At 45.5% G+C, this 20,865-nt stretch overlaps 2 protein-coding genes and 2 non-coding genes across 4 annotated transcripts; 1 reads left to right on the top strand and 3 right to left on the bottom strand.

Moving 5' to 3' along the window:
* LOC125507937 (protein WRKY1-like) lies at nucleotides 1–2,533 on the top strand. The gene is made up of 3 exons (XM_048672469.1): nucleotides 1–1,554; nucleotides 1,654–1,779; nucleotides 2,055–2,533. Exons 1-3 carry the CDS (start codon nucleotides 488–490, stop codon nucleotides 2,212–2,214), a joined length of 1,353 nt encoding a protein of 450 aa, XP_048528426.1. The 5' UTR covers nucleotides 1–487; the 3' UTR covers nucleotides 2,215–2,533.
* A 4,191-nt stretch (nucleotides 2,534–6,724) lies between these two features.
* Nucleotides 6,725–9,282, bottom strand: LOC125507938 (40S ribosomal protein S15-like). Its single transcript, XM_048672470.1, has 4 exons — nucleotides 9,127–9,282; nucleotides 8,889–9,040; nucleotides 8,726–8,783; nucleotides 6,725–7,163 (listed from the first exon to the last, which is right to left on the bottom strand). The coding sequence occupies exons 1-4, from the start codon at nucleotides 9,127–9,129 to the stop codon at nucleotides 6,915–6,917; spliced, it is 462 nt and encodes a 153-aa protein (XP_048528427.1). The 5' UTR covers nucleotides 9,130–9,282; the 3' UTR covers nucleotides 6,725–6,914.
* LOC125511865 lies at nucleotides 7,356–7,444 on the bottom strand. The gene has a single exon (XR_007285137.1). It is a non-coding gene; the product is annotated as a small nucleolar RNA Z102/R77 (small nucleolar RNA).
* LOC125511866 lies at nucleotides 7,565–7,651 on the bottom strand. The gene has a single exon (XR_007285138.1). It is a non-coding gene; the product is annotated as a small nucleolar RNA Z102/R77 (small nucleolar RNA).
* Nucleotides 9,283–20,865: the final 11,583 nt, after the last annotated feature.

The raw sequence follows: 20,865 nt of genomic DNA on the forward strand, positions 1-20,865 counted from the left end.
TCCCGATGTCTCCAGTGCTTAATTGACCAGCTTAAAAAACAGAAGAAGAAAAATAGTGTGACCTTGAGTGAAAAGGACAGGTGAATCAACATCCCGGCCGTCGATCAAATCGACGGCTGTGATCGTCACCAGCCTAGTTGACTTTGCTAAATTTTTATTCTGGTAGTGCTCCACCTCTCACTCTCGGCCTGAATATTATACCCGCGCCAATTACTTCCTGCACAAGTGAAGGTCCCAACGAGAGAGACTAACAATGTCGCATATGCTCTGGTCCATCCCTGTATAAAGTCGCCGCGAGATCCAGCAGGAACCTTTTCCTGGTCCGGCCGCCATTGCCGCGACCTTGCTCACCTTGCGCAAGCTTCTGCATGCGCTTGCATGGTGAAACTCTTCTCCACCTTGTCCATCTCTTGATGTTCAACCCGATCTAGACTAGAGCTATTTGATTCATTGCACCACCAAGATTGTATTCTTGGGTTCTTTGTCCATGGAGGGGGTGGAGGAGGCCAACCGGGCGGCGGTGGTGAGCTGCAAGAGGCTGGTCGCGCGCCTCTCGTTGTCCGCCGGCGACCCGTTCCGGCTCGCCGCCGTCGCGGCCGAGACCGAAGAGGCCGTGTCCCGGTTCAGCAAGGTGGTTAACATCCTCGGCAATAGGGTTGGCCATGCGAGGGCGAGGGTCGGCCGGAGGAGCTCGCCGCCGGCCGACCCGATTGCGAGGTGCCTCCTTGAGTACCACCCTCCCCCGCCGGTGCCGTACTGCCCACCTGCCAGTGCCCCCCAACTCCATGGGAGTAGCAGTAGCACTCCTGCGCCGCCGCCGACGCCGCTGAAGCAGATGCCGGTGCCGGTGGCGGCGGCGGCTCCCTGTGCCGCCGGCAACGGCAAGGTCGTTGCACCGGCGGCCAAGGGTGCTGCGGACAGGGACATGTTCTTCCAGACGCCGCTCCTGGATTTGAGTGCGTGCAGCAGCGTTACTCCCGCCTCCATTGCCGCCGCGCAGATCAACGGCTCGAGACTTTCCGCAGCTCCGGCGGCCAAGGCTCCAGACAGGGACATGTTCTTCCAGACGCCAATCCTGGATTTGAGTGGGTGTACTCCCGCCTCCATTGCCGCCGTGCAGATCAACGGCTCCAGAGTTTCGGCAGCTCCGGCGGCCAATCCTCCTCCTGCCCCTCCACCTCCTCCTCAAATCCAATTCCACCATCAGATTCCGCAGCAGCAGCAGCAGCAGCAGCAGCAGCCGCAGAAGAGGATACTCGAGCAGCAGCAGAGGCCGGCCAGCAGCGACAACAAGAGGTTCCACTTCGAGCCGAAGCCGGCGAGCGAGAAGCCGTTCCACATCGAGATCCCGGCGGCGAGGAGCGGCAAGGAGCCGGAGGTGATCACCTTCAGCTTCGACAACTCGGTGTGCACCTCGTCGGCGGCCACGTCCTTCTTCACCAACATGAGCAGCCAGCTGATCACCATGTCGGAGACCTCCGCCTGCGCGCCGGCGTCCAGGAAGGCGGCGCACAAAGCCGACGACGACGGCAAATGCCACTGCCCGAAGAAAAAGTCGGTGCCGGTCGCATGCGCGCGCCATTGATTTATCTAGCTCTGCCGATTGCGTGCGCCTTTACTTTACTTACAATCGTGTGATTGGTTGGTTTGCAGGAAGCCGAGGGAGAAGAGGGTGGTGAGGATGCCGGCGGTGAGCGACAAGGTGGCCGATATACCTTCCGACAGTTACTCGTGGAGGAAGTACGGGCAGAAACCCATCAAAGGCTCTCCACACCCAAGGTATATTATGCTCCAATCTTGGTTAATTAGTCTAGCTCTCTCTCATGTTCATTGTTATGTATATAATGTCACCAAGTATTATCCATGAATGAAACAAACTTATTAGAAATGTCAGTAAGAGGTTGTGGGCATGCACCGTAGCCGTGTCGATCTCAGCATTCATTGGGCGTGCAAGCATGCATTTGGTGCTGAGTGAGACATTACAATTGGATATGATCAGGTGGTAATAAATTCAGGCGGGTATGAAGTATGAACTTGTTGTTGGTTAATTGCAGGGGATACTACCGGTGCAGCAGCATCAAGGACTGCCCGGCGAGGAAGCACGTGGAGCGGTGCCGCGGCGACGCCGGGATGCTCATCGTCACCTACGAGAACGACCACAACCACGCGCAGCCACTCGACCTCGCCACGCTCACCGCCAACTCCGAAGCCTGACCGAGGCTGCCGGTGCCAGAAGAAATCTGAATTTCTATGCCATGGATGGAGCATGCCATTCAGCCTGACCAAATCTGAATGCAAGTGAAAATTGTATGAGGAAGGCGAAGATTTCGCCTACGCGTCTTTCGCAATGTATAGTGAGCACTTGATTGTCCTTTTGGATTGTATCCTGTCGAAAAATCGCTCGGTGCAAATGCTTGTTAAATTTCCTTGTAGAACTAGTACTAGCTTTGCTTGTTTTGTTTTCAGTGTAGCTTTGCTTGTTTAACCACGGTGAAGAGATCACAATTCATGGCATTGTCCAGCTTGTCACATACTTATGACCTTGCCTAATGTTCTAGTAGACGTGCTGCTGTATGAACAACTCTATCTATCAAGACACCAAATCTTGCATTACAATTACAGAAAGTCGGAAACTAAAAACCTCATCTCAGAAGTACTCCCTCTAGTGATCTAAACGCTTTTACATCTCTTTACGGAGGGAGTGCCTAACTATGGTGCGCAAATCACATGTTCAAAGCTTTTTTGAGCTTGACACATGACATGCCATCTTTCCTAACGTCAGAAAGTAAAGGTTGCACATATGGCAAATTTTAACATGGTACCTCTTACCTCTTTTTTTTACATGTGAGGTAAGAAGGTAAGAGTCAATCAAGCCATTCATTGATGAGATCAACGGCTAAGATCTATTTTATACTCTTACCTCTCATGTGAAAAGAGGGGGTAGAGGGACCATGTTAAAACTGCTCTGCACATATTATCATCGCAGAAACTAAAAGCTCATCTGACAAGAGCTATTCAGAATTTCAGATGCCGCTATTAGACGAACTAACGTGATGTTCAGCGTATCTTCTGGAGCTCGCTTGTGCGCATCAACGACAACGCACGCACGCACGCACGCTCGAGAGATCAAGCCAATAAATGGGATGATTGCTTCAGATATATTCCAAAAACTGTCATGAACCAACCAGCTAGATAGATCATCATGATTTATGTGTACATACCTGCCTGCCGATCTTCCAAAATCCAGTCCAGTGGGATGGCGATCTACTCGCCTGCTAAGCTGCTGCTTAGGCTAAGCCTAAGCCTAAGCCAACTGTAAACCACCCGAACAAGTAGCTGCAAAACATTGACCAAAACCTAGTTTAATCCACGCTTGGTGTCTCTCGCCCTCTGCAGCTGAAGCATGCGGGTGCTAATCTAATCTGGAGCCACATGAGGAGGAATCAAGAGAATCATGGTGGCATTAAATGCGAGCCACCCCCACGATTAGCGGCGCTAAGCATGTGCCGCAACTGTATGTCTGTCAGGGGAGGAGCTGGCCAACGGTTATGTCCACCTGGCTTTGCCTATTATTATTACGTGTTATTACTACTAATTGAGGCACTTGATTAGCATTTGGGGAGTGTCATGCGTGCGCATCAGATATCTTGAACTTAGTCGCCTAGGATGGGGAAAATGAATGTGGTTGATATCTCTATCCGGAATTGAGATCATAACCAATATCGGAGATAGGATCATGTGTGTACAGTATGTATTCTCTGTAGATAGACTGTCCAAGGAAAAGAGAGAAGGCAAATAATGCGTTTCATTTTAGGATGATATGCCGAATTTTAGAGGGGTGAGACATGGTGACCCCCTTTCCCATTTCCTTTTTAACATATCTGCCAACTGCTTGCAGAGAATGATTCAGTTAGCCAAGTCAAGTGGTCAGATTGTGGGCCTGATCCCCCACCTAATTGATAAGGGAGTTGTCATTTTGCAATATGTTGATGATATTATCCTGTTCATACCGGATGATCTGGATAGTGTTAGGAACCTCAAAGTGTTGTTGTGTTTCATTGAACACATGTCAGGTTTGAAAACCAATTTTTCAAAAAAAGTGGAGTCCTGATGGTGCTACAGGATGATGATAAAAGGCAGAGTTATGATGACCTATTTAAGTACAAATTAGGGGCCTGGCCTATCAAATATCCAGGGGTTCCTGCTTGTGGGAGTAGACTACATGTTGCTGACTGGATTCCTGCTGAAAAGAAAATCGTGAAGAGAATGTAGGGCTGGTATGCTGGAAACCTGTCCCCTGGTGGCAAGGTGACTAAAATCAAAGCTTGTTTAACCAGTGTTTTAGTTTACCATTTCTTCATGTATAGATTCCCTAAGACAAATATAGGGAGGGTGGAAAATCTATTAGAAGGCTTTTTTGGCAAGAGAAAAGCAATAAGTCACTGGGTGCGAAGGCATGTTATTTGTAGGCAAAAGAAGAAAGGAGGCTGGGTATCCACAATTCAGAGAAATTTAATGTCAGTCTCATGTGTAAATGGTGATGGAATCTGGAGAATAAAGAAGGTATGTGGCAGAATTTAGTTAGAAAGAAGGAAATATGAGTTAAAATTGCTAATGATTCTCCATGCTGAGTTGATTTGATGAAACTAAAACACATCTATATAAAAGGTAGAATGATGATTGTGGGTACCCAGCCTCCTCAAAAGACCAATTGATGATGGTGTGGAGAAACCTCTTTAAAAGACCAATTCCGTGGGCTTTTTGAAATCGACAAAGCTAATTTCCTGCCGGCAGGAAATCTGCAACAGATCCGAACGACCCCATCGTCGTCGGATCCTGATCGTGCGGCCGCCAACTTGCGCGAGAAAAAGAAGGGGCAGGACGGGATTCGAACCCGCGACCTCCTGCAATTGGCCCACCACGGTAACAAACTTACCCTGACTTTGTTGCTGTCGAAAGTGCCCAGGCTATGAATATATTGCGTAGTGGCTCTTTGTTCAAGATTTAAAATGTGAATGACTCGCTAACTTTGATTGCAAATTTAGTGGGAAGAATCTGAAGACTATGCCGTTGACTGTCGCGATTTTTCTCTAAATTGGATCTGTCATTTTTTTTTGGATTCTAGATCTATTGGCACGCCCTCGTTACATTTTTAGTCAAAAAAAAAATCATGCTAAATATGGGATTTGAACTCACGCCTAGCAACTAATGTGAAACACACACTAACCAGCTCAACTGGACCATTTGTTGCAAAAAAGTATGCACGCCATATTATTTGACCATTCCATGTTGCTTTCTTTTCTTCTGTTCTATGAGGAGTTGATCAAATATACCCTGGTAACTGTTATGTGAATAACATGGTCACTCACACATCACAAACCCGATAACTTATATATCCCTGTCCTGATAACTTTGGCGACCGAAGGGGGAGGGGAGAGTTGACGAATTTTTGTGTGAATAGCATGGTAACTCACACATTGCAGACCTGATAATTTATGCACCCTATCCTGATAACTTCGGCGGGGGGGGGGGGGGGGGGGGGTAGCATGGTACACATCGTAGTCCTGATAGCTGATGTACAAATAACGTAGTAGTTTTTTGACCCAAAAAAAACTAGTATAAACATACCTTCGATAACTTTTTGTATGAATAGCATGGTAACTCACACATCGCATACCTGATAACTAATGCCAGTCATCCTGGTAACTTTGACAACGAGGCGGGGGGGGGGGGGGGGGGGGGGGGGTTGATGAAATATCCCCTCGGTACCTTTTGTGTGAATAGCATGGTAACTCATACATCATAGACCTGATAACTTATGTACCCAGGTCTTGATAACTTTGGCAAGGAGGGTGGGGGGAGTTGATCAAATATCCCTTCGGTAGCTTTTGTGTGAATAGCATGGTAACTCACACATCGTAGACATGATAACTTATGTACCCAGGTCCTGATAACTTTAGCGATGAGCACATCGCAAACCTGGTAACTTATGTACCTAACCTGATAAAAAAGTCATAGAGGAGTCCCTCTACACATTCACACGTATAGTACATCATCATTTATGCAGTGATTTTTTTTTCAAGAAAATGCCTTTCTTTTTGTCATCAGACAATGGTGAAAAAGAGTTTTAAAAGACTTGTTTTCAAGTATTGAACAACAGCCTGGGTTGGTGTAATGGTTATTGGTCATGGTATTAGGTGTTCCCTAGCTATTTGATGCAGGTTCGAATCCCATGTAGCGCACTTTTTTTCTCAATTCCCCTTTTTTTTATTAGTGTCAATCGGGGGTGGACGGGTGACACTTGGGAGATGGCTGACTAAAGACAGTTGGCAAAATTTAGAAGGAAAGCCAGTGGGATTACAATGACCGAGGCCAAAGGATCTGGACTGGTGACCCTAATTGAGGCTATATGCTCAAGATGACACTTCACTGCCATAGCTTGGGTCTTTTGGAAGCTTGTTTTAGGGCTTGTTCTGATTACAAGATTTTTATGCTTTACTGGGCAGATCTTCAAAATGCCAAAGATCACAAAGCATTCAAAATGATAAAGATCAAGGAGCAGCTGCTAACTAATGTGTTGCTTTTGCCAGATTAACGGTTTGTCAAGCGAATAGTGCAGAATATCATCCCAAGCACCGTTCACAGCCTGATGACTAAAACGATACTCGACTTAGACGTAAAGAAATCTGATCAAAATTTAGAAGAGCACACAAATCGCAACAGATGACAACTTTAAGGAGATAAACATGTTCGATCCTCCTCATGATAACTTCAAAATCTGGAACAGGATTAGTTCAAGGTTCAAAGGGAGCTGCTCCACCACTAGACTGACAGTCGGTATATCAGGTGCTACATTTGACTAGGATAAGAACACTGGATTCCAGACATCTCAGACAATTTTCCTGACCATATTGTCACTTGAGAGGAATGAACCTCGACGAGTGGGTGGCACCGATACCAGGCCTCCCGTGCTTCACCGGCTTGTACGACAGGGAGAACTCTGCCAGGTAGTGCCCAATCATCTCCGGCTTGATCTCCACCTGGTTGAAGCACTTGCCATTGTAGATGCCCACGACGCTTCCGATCATCTCAGGCATGATAATCATGTTGCGGAGGTGGGTCCTCACTTGCTCAGGCTTCTCACCAGCAGGGGCTTCGCTTTTCTGTTTACAGGACAGACAATGAGTGAGTTGCTGAGATAAACATAGAGAATGTATATGCAAAGTAAATAGAAGGAAAAGCTGTAGCAAGAGACTTATAGATGAGGTTCATAACAGAAAGTAACTAACAAAAAAATCTCAAAAGTGATTCCCCAGTAGTACATAATCACACAAACAGATAGTCAGTAAGTAGAGAGATGATCAGATAGAGCTAAATACAGAATTTAGGCCATCATGCCGGCAAATCAACCCAATAGGGATATAATATTATCTTCATTTCAACCTCCCACAAAGAACAACAAAAGCTGACTTTAATAAACACAAATGATGAAAAACAAAGAAAGCATGCATATAGATAACAAACATAGACGACTGATCCAAAAGCTGGAGTACTCGATCAGTAGTGATGATCAGATAGAGCTAAATACAGGTTTTGCCATCATGCTGGCAATCATCCCAATAGGGATATAATCTCATCTTCATCTCAATCTCTACAGACATGATTAAATGGGAGACGACATGAATAGATACATTAAACTCGGAGCACAGATCAAAGTGCACAAGAAACAAACAAGTCATATATCATACACATTGATGATGAACAGCAAACAGGGTCCACAAAATACAATGAAATGGGCAAGAGAGAATAGACTACCACATGAAAATTTTATACGGACAAAATTTGTGCCAGCATACAAGTTATGAAACAAAATTCCATTGTTACATAATGAATCATGTCAAGGCAAATATTATTTGCTACAAATAATGTCTACATAATATTATCCACTCAAATACTTGACACTTGAATTAGCAAAAAACAGGCAATGAGCAAATTACAGACACAGAAACACACATCAGAACAGCTACAGCGGATTAAAATAGTAGCAGCATAGCATGATGACTGAACTTTCTCCTTAAGCATTAATGAATGTTACTAATAAATTAGTTGGAAGAAGTTGCATTTCCTATAGTACAAAATTAGCAGGCCAGAATGGATCATATCCTGCAGAGCTATATTATTGACAGATTCAGTATTGCCACACAATCATAAAGAATGGAAACAGACCATACCATGAAGTTCGAAACAGAATAAACAATACATATACATTTTCCAGTGGAAAATCACAGAAACAGTTGATGAAAATATGCATCCAAAGTTCTAACAATGCATGTCTACAACAAAACAAGACTGGGATAATTGCTGTAATTCTAATGCAGCAATAAAACAAACTTAATTACATCGTTCAGCAGCTTTGAATAAGAAAAAATCCACCATTTATGACTAATCCAACAAACAAGACTAAATAGCATAGGCCATCCGGGACAAATTATAGTTGCACGCCGCCTGCCATGGTGAACTAACGAGGAACTGATATTAACACGAACGTAGAGGACTAATTTCCAGAAGGAACTAAATAGCTCAACTCAAGCACAATTCCGAAACTACAGTGATGTCAAAAATTAAGAGCGGAGCAGGCAAAAATCAGATCTATACAAAGATAAGCAAGCAGTTCACTGTTCGGCACTCAACTACAAACAAGTGTACTAGGGGAACCATGACTCACCGCCTTGCGCAGCTTCTTGACGAGCGCCATCGGCTTCCTCTTCAGACCCCTCGAGAACCTAACCAATCCAACCACAAATCGAATCAACAAGCCGGATCAGACCAGAGACAAGCGCAGCCAGCCACGGATGCAGATTCGCAGCGCAAAGGAGACTGCGCGTTACCTTCTGCGGGCGCGGGCAGGGAAGAGGCCGACGAGGTCCTCGCTGGACATGTCGAGGAGAGCGTCGAGGTCCACGCCGCGGTAGCTGAACTTGCGGAACGTCCTCTTCTTGGGGCCGGCGGCCGCCACCTCGGGGTCGACATCAACGTCAGCCTGAGACGAGAAAACAGCGCGCGCGTCAGAGGGGAAGGGGGACGAGATATGGGACCGAGGGACTAGGGTTTCGGAGAGGTGCTCACCATGGTTGAAGGGAAGGCTGGAGCTCGGGCCGGTGGAAGGCGGCGGCGCTGCTTGCAGGACGAAGAGGAGGGGGCGGCGGCGGCTAGGGTTTGGAGGAGGGCGCTCACGGGAGAGAATATATAGTGGTGGCCGTGTGTCACGCGGATGGGTTTTCGGTGGGAGACCCGGCCCGTGTATACATTTCAGACGGCCTTCTGTGTGAAGCGGCTCGCAGTGGGCTTAGAGGCCACTTTAGCCCGTTTTGTTTTGCAAATGGGTTATTTCATCGACAGCTCGGCCATGGAACAGCCCATTAACTCGTTATATTTTATTTTATTTTAAATCGAGAAAATTTTGCTTGTTTAACATGTTTCTAAAAATTATTGTAAACATTTAGTTTAAAAATGGAAAAATATTTAAAAACTAAAAATGTTCCTTTACATCAATATAATCTTTTCTATGCATGAAATAAAATGGTCATCTTGCATTCAAAAATTATGCTTGTCTAAAATATTATATTCATGTACTTAAAAATGTAAAGATATATTTTTTAAAACATATTAAAAATTGTCCATGGACATCTTGATACATGTCCATATGTTTTTTAAAAAAACACAAGGCCAGAAGAAGTAAAACATAAACATAAATTAAAAAATGTAACAGAGTAAAATGAACAAATAAGAATGTTATAAAAAATTAGAGAAAATGTGGAAGAAAATGGAAGGAAATGGGAAAAGAATAAGAAAAAAATAAGTGGAAGAAAGAAAAAAGGGGGGAAAGGGAAATGGCCAAGCCCGTGACGGCGAGGGTGTATCTTTTTCGTCGTTGCTATTTAACCACTTACTAGCTTAATGATTTCTCAAGAAAAAACTTACTAGCTTAATGCATGCCCGTGGGTTGCCACGATGGAAAGTAAATCATGGCGATTTAATCCTAGATCGAGAAATCCTCTCATCTTTCTAAGCACACATTCTCTATGTTGGAAACAAAATTATGTCGAGCTGTCTTGGAAGCAAACTCGTTGGCAAAGCAAAGCAAATTACTCTAGGTAGGATCCAAGATGAACTAGAAATAAAGTTCACCGCAGTTGGAAACAAATTATGTTCATAGGAAAGCAAAATGCATGGCAATTAATGGAAGCAATTGCCATGGCTTGTTTCTAGAAAAACAATGCTTCTGTCCACTGGGAGCATGAATATTTTTCTTTCCAATGGAGGCAGCATCATGGTACTTTGAAACAACATAGTATTATAAGACACAAAAATCCTATACCATCGAAACAAACATCAATAATCATGTAAGCTAATTCTCCAATAGATGGAAACTTACTTTATCACGTCACATGGAAGATCTGTATTAAAGCAATTTTCAGTTTCATTGAACTAACTTGAATAGCTTTGCAGGGATATTTTGCTTCTTAAGGCGACGAACTATATGTCGTGGAATGCCAATTTTCTAGAGTTAGTGGTTTCTTACCATGTGAAATTAGTGTGCTAAATATCTGGAAAAGATGAATTAGTTTCAAAAATATTGGGTGTGTTTATTAGCAAATGCCGTGTAATCAGCTCACCTAGTTTCAACCCGTGTAATCAGCTTATCTACTTCCAATCTGGGAAACTGCACGTGAAAGGTGCTCATCCAGTGACACCATGCGGGGGCTTCCATACAACGAACCACCCATCTAGCTTTTGCATCAACATTCTGCGACTTACCTGATGCCTAGTGGTGCCCGAACGAAAATGGAGGTTGGAGGGAATATGAATACCAGATGACGTGCCAACCTATGATCACCACCACATCCTCTCCTTTAATAGTAAAGAAGAAAGGTGCTCATCCAGCGACACCATCTCGGGCTTCCATCCAACGAACCACCCATCTAGGCTTTGCGTCCAACAGTGTATGACTGGTCTGATGCCTAGTGGTGCCCGGAAGAAAATGGAGGTTAGAGGGAATACGAATACCACATGACGTGCCAACATACAATCACCACCGCATACTCCCCTTTAATAGTAAGGAAGATTATCCAGACCTTGTTCTTTGGACTCCAATCGAGATGTGTGCTTAGTGGCAAGTTTTCGCTTGAGAAGGTAACTACGGGAGTTAATGCCTTCATGGTAATGAATATTCTCCCTCAAGTAGCATTGTAACATATAAATAGTTTACATGTGTCCCAGACAACTCTAGTGCAGATGTCAATCACGGTAGTCTTACTAGTTCTTCTCTACTTAAAAAGAACATAAGATTACCATTTACCTTTCTTCCCACCACCCTTCGTCCAATCTTCCATGTATATGATAATCAATCATCTTAATTTACTTACCCTCTGAACCAATTCCACTTTAATTTACTTACCAAACTTCTAATCAAAATATAAGGTAATTCACGGTCAGAATTTGATAAACATTTATTTACATCCCGTTGCAATGCACGGGCATTGTTCTAGTTACTTTAAAAGAACCTCATGTTCCATCTTTCACTTTTTCTCCACACCACTCCTTCATCCAACCTCTACTTATATTACCTTCACCTTCTACCGGGTTTTTATCCCTACATATATTCTTTAATAACATTTTTTAATCTGATCGGTCTAATCAGATTAATATCTGGTGACGCAATAAATTCATGGGAAGGAATTAATCATGATTGGCAATTATTTGGTAACACAATATTTTTAAATTCATTAGAAGGAATCAATCATGATTATTAGTTATTTGATACCATAATAAATTCACCAAAGAAATCAATCATAATCGGTCATCATTTCTTTCCCAACTGCAATGCATGGGCAATTGCCCAGTAGAAAGTAATGAGTAGATGATGATAGATAAAATGTATTCATATTTTAAAGTAATTAATAACTAGAATAAATTAACAAGTAAATGATGTTTTGAAGGTCTTTTTATAGAGTATTTGGACCGAGGTTTGTAGGTTTTGATGTTGAGCATCTCGTGGACATCACCTTTGCTCCTTCTTCTCTTCTACAAGTAGCCCCCTGCCAACCTCGATCTCATCATGGCCTTCCCGGTGTCTATCTGCTTGAGTTTGTAGGATACACCTTTGCTCCTTTGCAACCCTAAACCTCTACATCTATACCTCTTCATTCGTCTTCTCAATTTTTTAGCATACATTGCTTTTTGAAAGTCCACCTTGCCAACCCCATCATGTCAATCAAAAAACTCGGTAAGATCAACCACCATTTTTTGATAGGGCTTGCAGAGATGCTCATTCTCCTTCAAATTAGCTAGCTCTATGCCATAGGCCTGCTTGGATGTCACCTTGCCAGAGTTTTGCTCATGAAACATGTCCCATAGCTTGGTCAAGCAGTTATGTAGTATGACAAGCTAAGGCCCATAAACCCACTGGACTACTCCATAGTTTTTGCCTCTCTGTTAAAGTAAACTAAATGTAAGAATTCTTGACATTCATAACTAATTCAACAATTGCAAAACTAGCAGATAAGCAAAATTTAATTCAAAGTACAGAGCCTATGGCCATTTCATGTGCTATCCTTTGCAAAACTAACACCAAATACTTACATTGCCATTTCCATATCTAAGCACACAACAATTCATCTACTAGGCAGTGTACTGGTACTGGCTACATAAGTTAGAGTGTCAATTATCAAGTTAATGGTCACTTAGAGCATCACTTAGCTACATTAATTAGAGTGTCAATTAACAAGTTAATGGTCAGCGACCAACTCAGCACCAACATAAAAGATTCTCAATTGTGCAGTGAATCTACAACTATCACCACCTCATCTGCTCCACTATACTCTAAATTTTCAGATATATGTGCTATCTAGGTACATTGAAACATTATAATTCATCTGCTGGTTACTCACCCGCACAAAGAACCAACGAATCTCCTTCCAGTATCAATTCCTTCAAAAACACCACATTTCTTTGGCCTAGGCCTGTGCATCATGCACTTGGGCGCATCATCCACCACAACATCGCAATAGAGTGGCCCGGGAATGATGTCAGGGGTCCCCTAAATCCATTAGAAGTTAGATCAACGAAAGATTCATTCCAATCGGCGCAACAAAGCTCAAAACAGGAAAAAAATCCCTAAATCCAAGAACCCTAATCCTAACCAATCGAGGAGAAATCTTACAAAGTACTGCATGTCCATGAAGTCGTCGCCCATGCTGATGTCCTTGTCAATGTTCTCATCCCCATCTTCCACGACGACATGGTCACCGCCGATTGTAAGGGCATTTTTATCCCTAAGGTGTTTTGGTGATTGATGACAATGCTTTTGCGGACTAATCGTGTGCCTTGAGTTTCCCAGACGTTTCATCGCTAGGCACAAGATGGTTTGGTGCCCCTCGAAGACTATTGAAGACGGCGGTTTTTCTACATTTCCTTTTGGTGGATTTGAGTCGTAGGAAAGCCGTACTATTAAGAGGGGGTTCACGTCGGAAAGGTTCAGGTGGAATCATCACGTACACGTTTTCTTCCTTGACCCCTCCTTTCCCCTGCACTTTGGAGCATCCTCCGTTTATCCTCATTGCCTTGTCCTGGTTGCTGTTGTTGGGCTTGTGGTAGTACTGCTCCCTGGAGCGGTAGTACCGCAGGCACCTGCGGTAGTACCGTACTATGGCGCGGTAGTACCGCAGGTGCCCACGGTAGTACCGCTCCTCTGGAGCCGTAGTACCGTGGCCCCCAGGCCAAGTACCGCTCCATCGCGGTAGTAGGGCGGATGTAATTTTTTACATCCGCGCCACCGCGGTAGTACCGCATCCCTTGCGCGGTAGTACCGTGCGCGGCCTGGCTCAGCTGCCAGGCGGTAGTACCGCTCCTCTGCGGAAGTACTGTGTTGGATTTTTGCTTCGTCCGTTTTCCAGCGGAAGTAGGCACGGATGTATTTTTATTCATCCGCGCTCTTCCCAAGCTAGGGTTTTCCTGCCTTGCGGTAGTACCGCAAGGGGAGCGGTAGTACCGCGCCTGCGGCAGTACCGTCCTCAGCCCTTGTGCTACAGGTCTGCCCTAGCTACTGCTGCTGTTGCGGTAGTACCGCGGTTCCTCGCGGTAGTACCGCATGGCCTTGCGGTAGTACCGCTTGTCAGGAGCGGAAGTACCGCATGGCCTTGCGGTAGTACCGCTGGTCTGGGGCGGTAGTACCGCTAGTCGCGGGCTGGTAGGTGGATAACGGTTGGATTTTGTCCATAGCTATAAAAGGGGTGTCTTCTTCCTCTAGTTGACCACCTCTTCCAACCCCAAGCTCCATTGTTGCTCCAAGCTCCATTTTTACCTGATCTTACTCCCTAGCCAATCAAACTTGTTGATTTGCTCGGGAGTGGTTGAGAAGGCCCCGATCTACACTTCCACCAAGAGAAATTTGATTCCCCCACTAATCCCTTGCGGATCTTGTTACTCTTGGGTGTTTGAGCACCCTAGACGGTTGAGGTCACCGCGGAGCCATAGTCCATTGTGGTGAAGCTTCATGGTGTCGTTGGGAGCCTCCAATTAAGTTGTGGAGATTGCCCCAACCTTGTTTGTAAAGGTTCGGTCGCCGCCTCCAAGGGCACCAATAGTGGAATCATGGCATCTCGCATTGTGTGAGGGCGTGAGGAGAATACGGTGGCCCTACTGGCTTCTTGGGGAGCATTGTGCCTCCACACCGCTCCAACGGAGACGTACTTCCCCTCAAAGGGAAGGAACTTCGGTAACACATCCTCGTCTCCACCGGCTCCACTCTTGGTTATCTCATGCCTTTACTTGTGCAAGCTTATTTGTGATATATCTCTTGCTTGCTTGTGTACTTATCTTTGTTGCATCATATAGGTTGCTCACTTAGATGCATATCTAGACAACCTACCTTGATGCAAAGTTTAAATTGTTAAAGAAAAGCTAAAAATTGTTAGTTGCCTATTCACCCCCCTCTAGTCAACTATATCGATCCTTTCAATTGGTATCAGAGCCTTGTCTCTTTATTAAGGACTTTACCGTCTGAAGAGTATGGTTGACGTCGTAGAAGGTGAGGAGGAGCACTCCGGTGCAAATCCGATATCTTCTACGGGAGATGGGGGAACCGCGGTCTCTCGTGAGGAGTTCAATGTGGCATTGGACACATTGAAAACCTCCATGACGACCAAGGTCAAAAGCATGTTTAAAGTTTTCTTAGAAGAGCTTAAACTTTCCACCGCACCGTTGAAAGTGGGTGAACCCGCCAACAAGGTGACGGATGCTACCTCCGACAAGGGGGAAGCTACTAGCGAGAAAGCCCTTCCTACTAGTGGTAAGAGTGGCACCGACATCTTTGCCCATGTGGAACCTCCACTTGTCTATGGTGGACCTCTCCCTTCCACTCATTTGAATCATGCCGACCCGGCCCCTAAGATTGATAAGAATGTTGAATTTGACTCTTGGGTCTATCATTTTAAGCGTCATTTAAATCATGTGAACACTAACCTTTGGAGAATCATTGAAGAAGGTTTCTATCCGCATGACCGAAGCAACTTCACTCCTAGAGAAGCTGTGGATAATCAATTCAATGAGAATGCTCTCTTCATCATTCAAGAAGTTATCCCACCTGAAGACCTTCCTCATCTCCGGCCCTACTCCTTGGCCAAAGATGCTTGGCGCCAAGTGGTTTCCCTCTACCGGGGAAGCGCAAGCATTCAACGCTCCAACTATGAAGTGGTGCAAGATGAAGCCGATGAGTTTGCAATGAAAGAATAAGAACCTCGTGAGCTCTATCGGAGGGTAACCAAACTCGCGGTCTCGCTTCGAGATCATGGAAGCAAGGACACGGATGACAATTGGATCAAGCGCAAATTCCTCAAGGCAATGATGCCCTACCACAAAGCCATGTCCTCCATCATTCGTCAAAGGCCGGACTTCCACACCTTGTCCTCAAGTGATGTGTTGGATGAGTTTGTTGCTATGAGCATCTTGGACAAGACCGCCGACAATGCGGTACTTCGCTCTCAAAGAGTAAAGAAACCCAACCTTGCTCTAAAGGCCAAGGTTAGTATGGAGGAAGAGGACGAAGAGGAAGAAGAGGAGAGCAACCTCGAAGATACGAAGTATGCCTATCATGAACACATGGCCCTTGCTTCAAGGCAATTTTGGAGCAAGAAGAACTCAAGGCCCAACTTCAACAAGAACAATTCAAGTGGCACAAAGGGCAAGCAACAAGTGAGGACTTGTTTCAATTGTGGCAATGTAAGCCACTTTGTTGCGGAGTGCCCTTATGAGAAGAGGGAAGACAATGGTGGCAAGCTCATCCGAAAGGACAAGGCCAAGTCGTTCCCCAACAAGAGCAATTTCACCAAGAAGACTCCTCCCAAGGCATTGGTGGTACAAGAAGAGTACAATGAGGATGATGACGATGATGAAGATGGTGAGTCGGTTGCCATGGCCTCCGTTGCCATTGCGACGACTCCACGGGTGTTTCTCTTCGACTCACCCAATGAGAGCATCATCTCCAAGTGCCTCATGGCTAAAGCCACCAACAAGGTAACCCCCAACATCAAAACTACCATCATTAATCATCCTTCTTCGACGGATAGCATTGATGAACATGAGGGAACTAATGTGGAGGTGAATGAGTTTGAGGCATTTATGGGTAAACTCAAGGGTAAATCCAAGAAGCACTTTGTTGCTCTCTTGGAACAACTTGGTGAAGCCAATGACATGATCGAGGCTCACGAAGATACCATCTCTAAGATGGAGGGGCATAGTCGTGACTATGCCGATGAGATTTCGGATCTTTCCAATGCTCTTGAGGAAGAGCGTGGTCTTCGTTTGGCTCTTGAGGAGTCTCACAACGATGATCATGCTAAATTAAAGAAAGATCTTGATCATGCGCTTGTTGTTTCTCGTGTGCTAAACTTCGAGAAGGCAAAGCTTGGGGTTGATCTTTCTAGACTCAAAGAGGAGTTTGACATTCTCGACAAGGCTCACAAAGTCTTGAAGGGTGTTCATGCTACCCTAAAGGAGTCTCATGATCAACTCCAAGTGAAGCTAACCAAGGAGAAAGCCACTTTTCCTTGTATGGTGTTAATGGATAATGCAAATGCTACTAACCCTTGTTGTGAGCATGTGCATCTTATTGAGGAGAATGTTAAGTAGAAGTAGCAACTTGAGAAAGGCCTTGTGTCATGCATACAAGGTGAGAAGAACCTAAACGACCTTTTGAGAAATCAAAAGGGAGTTGTGGCCAAGGAGGGGATTGGGTTCGCACCCAACCCCAAGAACAAGAAGAAGGATAAGAAGACCAAACGACCTCCTCCTCTCAAGCAAACGTTTGTGACGGAGGGAGAGAGTCCTTCCAAGGATAAGAAGAACAATGCGAAGGGTAGCGGTGTCAAAAAGGGCAATGCCACCCCTCCCAACAAAGCCGGCGACTTTAATCCTTCTTATGTGTTATGTCGTGCTAGTGATGGGCATGTCTATGCCAAATTTGTTGGTTCTCCTCATGAGTACATTGAGTGGTCTATTTGGGTTCCCAAGACCCTTGTTACTAACATCAAAGGACCCATTACAAAATGGGTACCTAAAACCAAGCATTGATCTCTTGTAGGTGTTTTCTTCCGGTGGGGGATCATGGTTCCTCGATAGTGGAGCTACAAATCATATGACCGGAAGCAAGGACTTGGTGGTGGACGTGCACAAGATTCCATCTATGGCCACCAATGTCGAGCGGGGTGATGCCTCATCTTCTAAGGTATTGGGACTTGGCAAGGTTGTCATCTCTCATGATCTCACGATCGAGAAGGTCATGCTTGTTGAGTCCCTTGCATACAATTTACTTTCCGTTTGTCAACTTGCAACCATGGGCTTTGTCACTTTCTTTGATATTGATACCGTGGCCCTCTTGTGGAGCAAGACTCTTAAAGTAGCCTTTGTTGGGCATGTCGAGAATGGTCTATATGTGATTAACTTTTCGGAGCGACCCACTAAGACCGCGACATGCCTAATGGCTAAAGTTGATGTGGGATGGCTTTGGCATCGCCGTTTAGCCCATGTCAATATGAGATCTTTGCAAAGTCTTCTCAAGGGGGGCCATGTCCATGGACTAACGAATTTTAGTTTGGCTAAAGATCGTGCTTGCAATGCTTGTATCAAAGGAAGGCTTCATGAGAAGGCTCACCCTCCCACGACTATCATTTACTCAAAGAGGCCTTTGGAGCTCCTTCACTTGGATCTCTTTGGGCCTCCATCCTTTGATAGTCTTGGGGGTAGGAAGTATTGCTTGGTGATTGTGGATGACTAGTCAAGATATACTTGGGTGTGTTTCTTCAAGAGAAAGAGCGGGACCCAACAAACAGTCATTGACTTTGCAAATGAAGCACAACATCAACACAATGCAAAGATCTTGACAATAAGAAGTGACAACGGCACCGAGTTCAAGAACTGCACCTTGGATGAGTTTTTTAGTGATGAGGGGATCAAGCATAAATATTCCGCACCTTACACCCCTCAACAAAACGGTGTTGCGGAGAGGAAGAACCGGACGTTGATGGATGCGGCAAGGACCATGATGGCGGAGTTCAAGTCTCCGTGGGCCGAAGCCATCAACACCGCGTGTCATGCATCCAATCAGCTCTACCTCCGCAAGGGCTTGAACAAGACTCCATATGAGATACTCACCGGTAACAAGCCCAACCTCAAGTACTTTCGGGTGTTCGGGTGTAAGTGTTTCATTCTCAAGAAAGGTGTTCGGTTGTCTAAATTTGAGGCTAGAGCTTATGAGGGCATATTTGTTGGTTATGCTACAAATTCTCATGCTTACCGTGTCCTCAATAAATCCACGGGACTTATTGAGGAGACGTGTAACGTGGAGTTTGATGAGAATAACGGCTCCCAAGTGGAGCAAAGTGGCACTTGTGATGTAGGTGATGAAATTCCTCCTCAAGCCATAAGAAGAATGGGTGTTGATTTTATCCTACCCATTGAGGAACCCCTTGTGGCCGAAGGAGAAGGACAATGCTCCACTCAAGTGGAGCCATCACCAACCCAAGGCCCACATGCTTCCGAAGAACAAAGTGAAGGCCCTCATCCTCATGAACAAGACCAAGGGCAAGATCATGCTCAAGACGGTGTTGCACACCAAGTGATGCCCAAGGTCAAGTTCTCTCCTCCGAGCAAGTTCAAGATCAAGAACAAGCTCAAGACGTCGCTCAAGATGATCAAGTGACCGCTCCTCAACTCACCACCGAGGAGGAATTGGAGTGTCGTGCCGCCAAGATTGCTTCCAAGCTCTCCACCAAGGGTCATCTCATGAAGAATGTACTTGGAAGCATTCAAAAGGGGGTAAGCACTCGTAGACAATTGACAAACTATTGTGAACATCACGCGTTTGTCTCTTGTGTTGAACCCCAAAAGGTATATGAAGTACTCGAAGATCCGGATTGGCTTAATGCCATGCATGAAGTGTTGGGGAACATAGTAATTTCAAAAAAATTCCTATGCACACGCAAGATCATGGTGATGCATAGCAACGAGAGGGGAGAGTGTTGTCTATGTACCCTCGTAGACCGGAAGCGGAAGCCTTAGCACAACGCGGTTGATGTAGTCGTACGTCTTCACGGCCCGACCGATCAAGCACCGAAACTACGACACCTCTGAGTTCTAGCACACGTTCAGCTCGATGACGATCCCTGGACTCCGATCCAGCAAAGTTTCGGGGATGAGTTTTGTCAGCACGACGGTGTGGTGACGATCTTGATGTTTTACCGTCGCAGGGCTTCGCCTAAGCACCGCTACAATATTATCGAGGATTATGGTGGAGGGGGGCACCGCACATGGCTAAGAGATCAATGATCAATTGTTGTCTTATGGGGTGCCCCCTTGCCCCCGTATATAAAGGAGTGGAGGAGGGGGCCGGCCAAGGAGGGTGGCGCGCCCTAGGGGGAGTCCAACTCCCACAGGGAGTAGGACTCCCCTTTTTCCTATTAGGAGTAGGAGAGGGAAGGAAGAGGAAGGAGGGAGGAAGGAAAGGGGGGCCCGGCCCGCCTCCCAATTCGGATTGGGCCTGGGGGGCGCCCCCTCCCTTGCTCCTTTCCCCTCCTTTCCACTAAGGCCCAATAAGGCCCATATACCTCCCGTGGGGTTCCGATAACCTCCCGGTGATTCGGTATTGTCCCAATCTCACCCGGAACCTTTCCGGTGTCCAAATATAGTCGTCCAATATATCGATCTTTATGTCTCGACCATTTCGAGACTCCTCGTCAAGTCCGTGATCACATCCGGGACTCTGAACAACCTTCGGTACATCAAAATATATAAACTCATAATGAAACTGTCATCATAACGTTAAGCGTGCAGACCCTACGGGTTCGAGAACAATGTAGACATGACCGAGACACGTCTCCGATCAATAACCAATAGCGGAACCTGGATGCTCATATTGGCTCCTACATATTCTACGAAGATCTTTATCGGTCAGACCGCATAACAACATACGTTTGTTCCCTTTGTCATCGGTATGTTACTTGCCCGAGATTCGACCGTCGGTATCTCAATACCTAGTTCAATCTCGTTATCGGCAAGTCTCTTTACTCGTTCTGTAATACATCATCTTGCAACTAACTTATTAGTTGCATTTCTTGCAAGGCTTAAGTGATGTGCATTACCGAGAGGGCCCAGACATACCTCTCCGACAATCGGAGTGACAAATCCTAATCTCGAAATACGCCAACCCAACATGTACCTTTGGAGACACCTGTAGAGCACCTTTATAATCACCCAGTTACGTTGTGACATTTGGTAGCACACAAAGTGTTCCTCCGGTAAACGGGAGTTGCA

Source organism: Triticum urartu, chromosome 5 (assembly GCF_003073215.2).
Source record: "Triticum urartu cultivar G1812 chromosome 5, Tu2.1, whole genome shotgun sequence".
Taxonomy (NCBI): Eukaryota; Viridiplantae; Streptophyta; class Magnoliopsida; order Poales; family Poaceae; genus Triticum; species Triticum urartu.

What these genes read in the sequence shown, in the direction of transcription:
- LOC125507938 (XM_048672470.1), bottom strand. An exon ending in CCTGCCCGCGCCCGCAGAAG is followed by an intron (nt 8,784 to 8,888) that starts GTAACGCGCAGT and finishes TGGATTGGTTAG; the next exon opens with GTTCTCGAGGGGTCTGAAGA. An exon ending in TCAAGAAGCTGCGCAAGGCG is followed by an intron (nt 7,164 to 8,725) that starts GTGAGTCATGGT and finishes TCCTGTAAACAG; the next exon opens with AAAAGCGAAGCCCCTGCTGG.
- LOC125507937 (XM_048672469.1), top strand. Translation starts at nt 488, where the DNA reads ATGGAGGGGGTGGAGGAGGCCAACCGGGCGGCGGTGGTGAGCTGCAAG. An exon ending in TGCCACTGCCCGAAGAAAAA is followed by an intron (nt 1,555 to 1,653) that starts GTCGGTGCCGGT and finishes GTTGGTTTGCAG; the next exon opens with GAAGCCGAGGGAGAAGAGGG. An exon ending in AAAGGCTCTCCACACCCAAG is followed by an intron (nt 1,780 to 2,054) that starts GTATATTATGCT and finishes GGTTAATTGCAG; the next exon opens with GGGATACTACCGGTGCAGCA.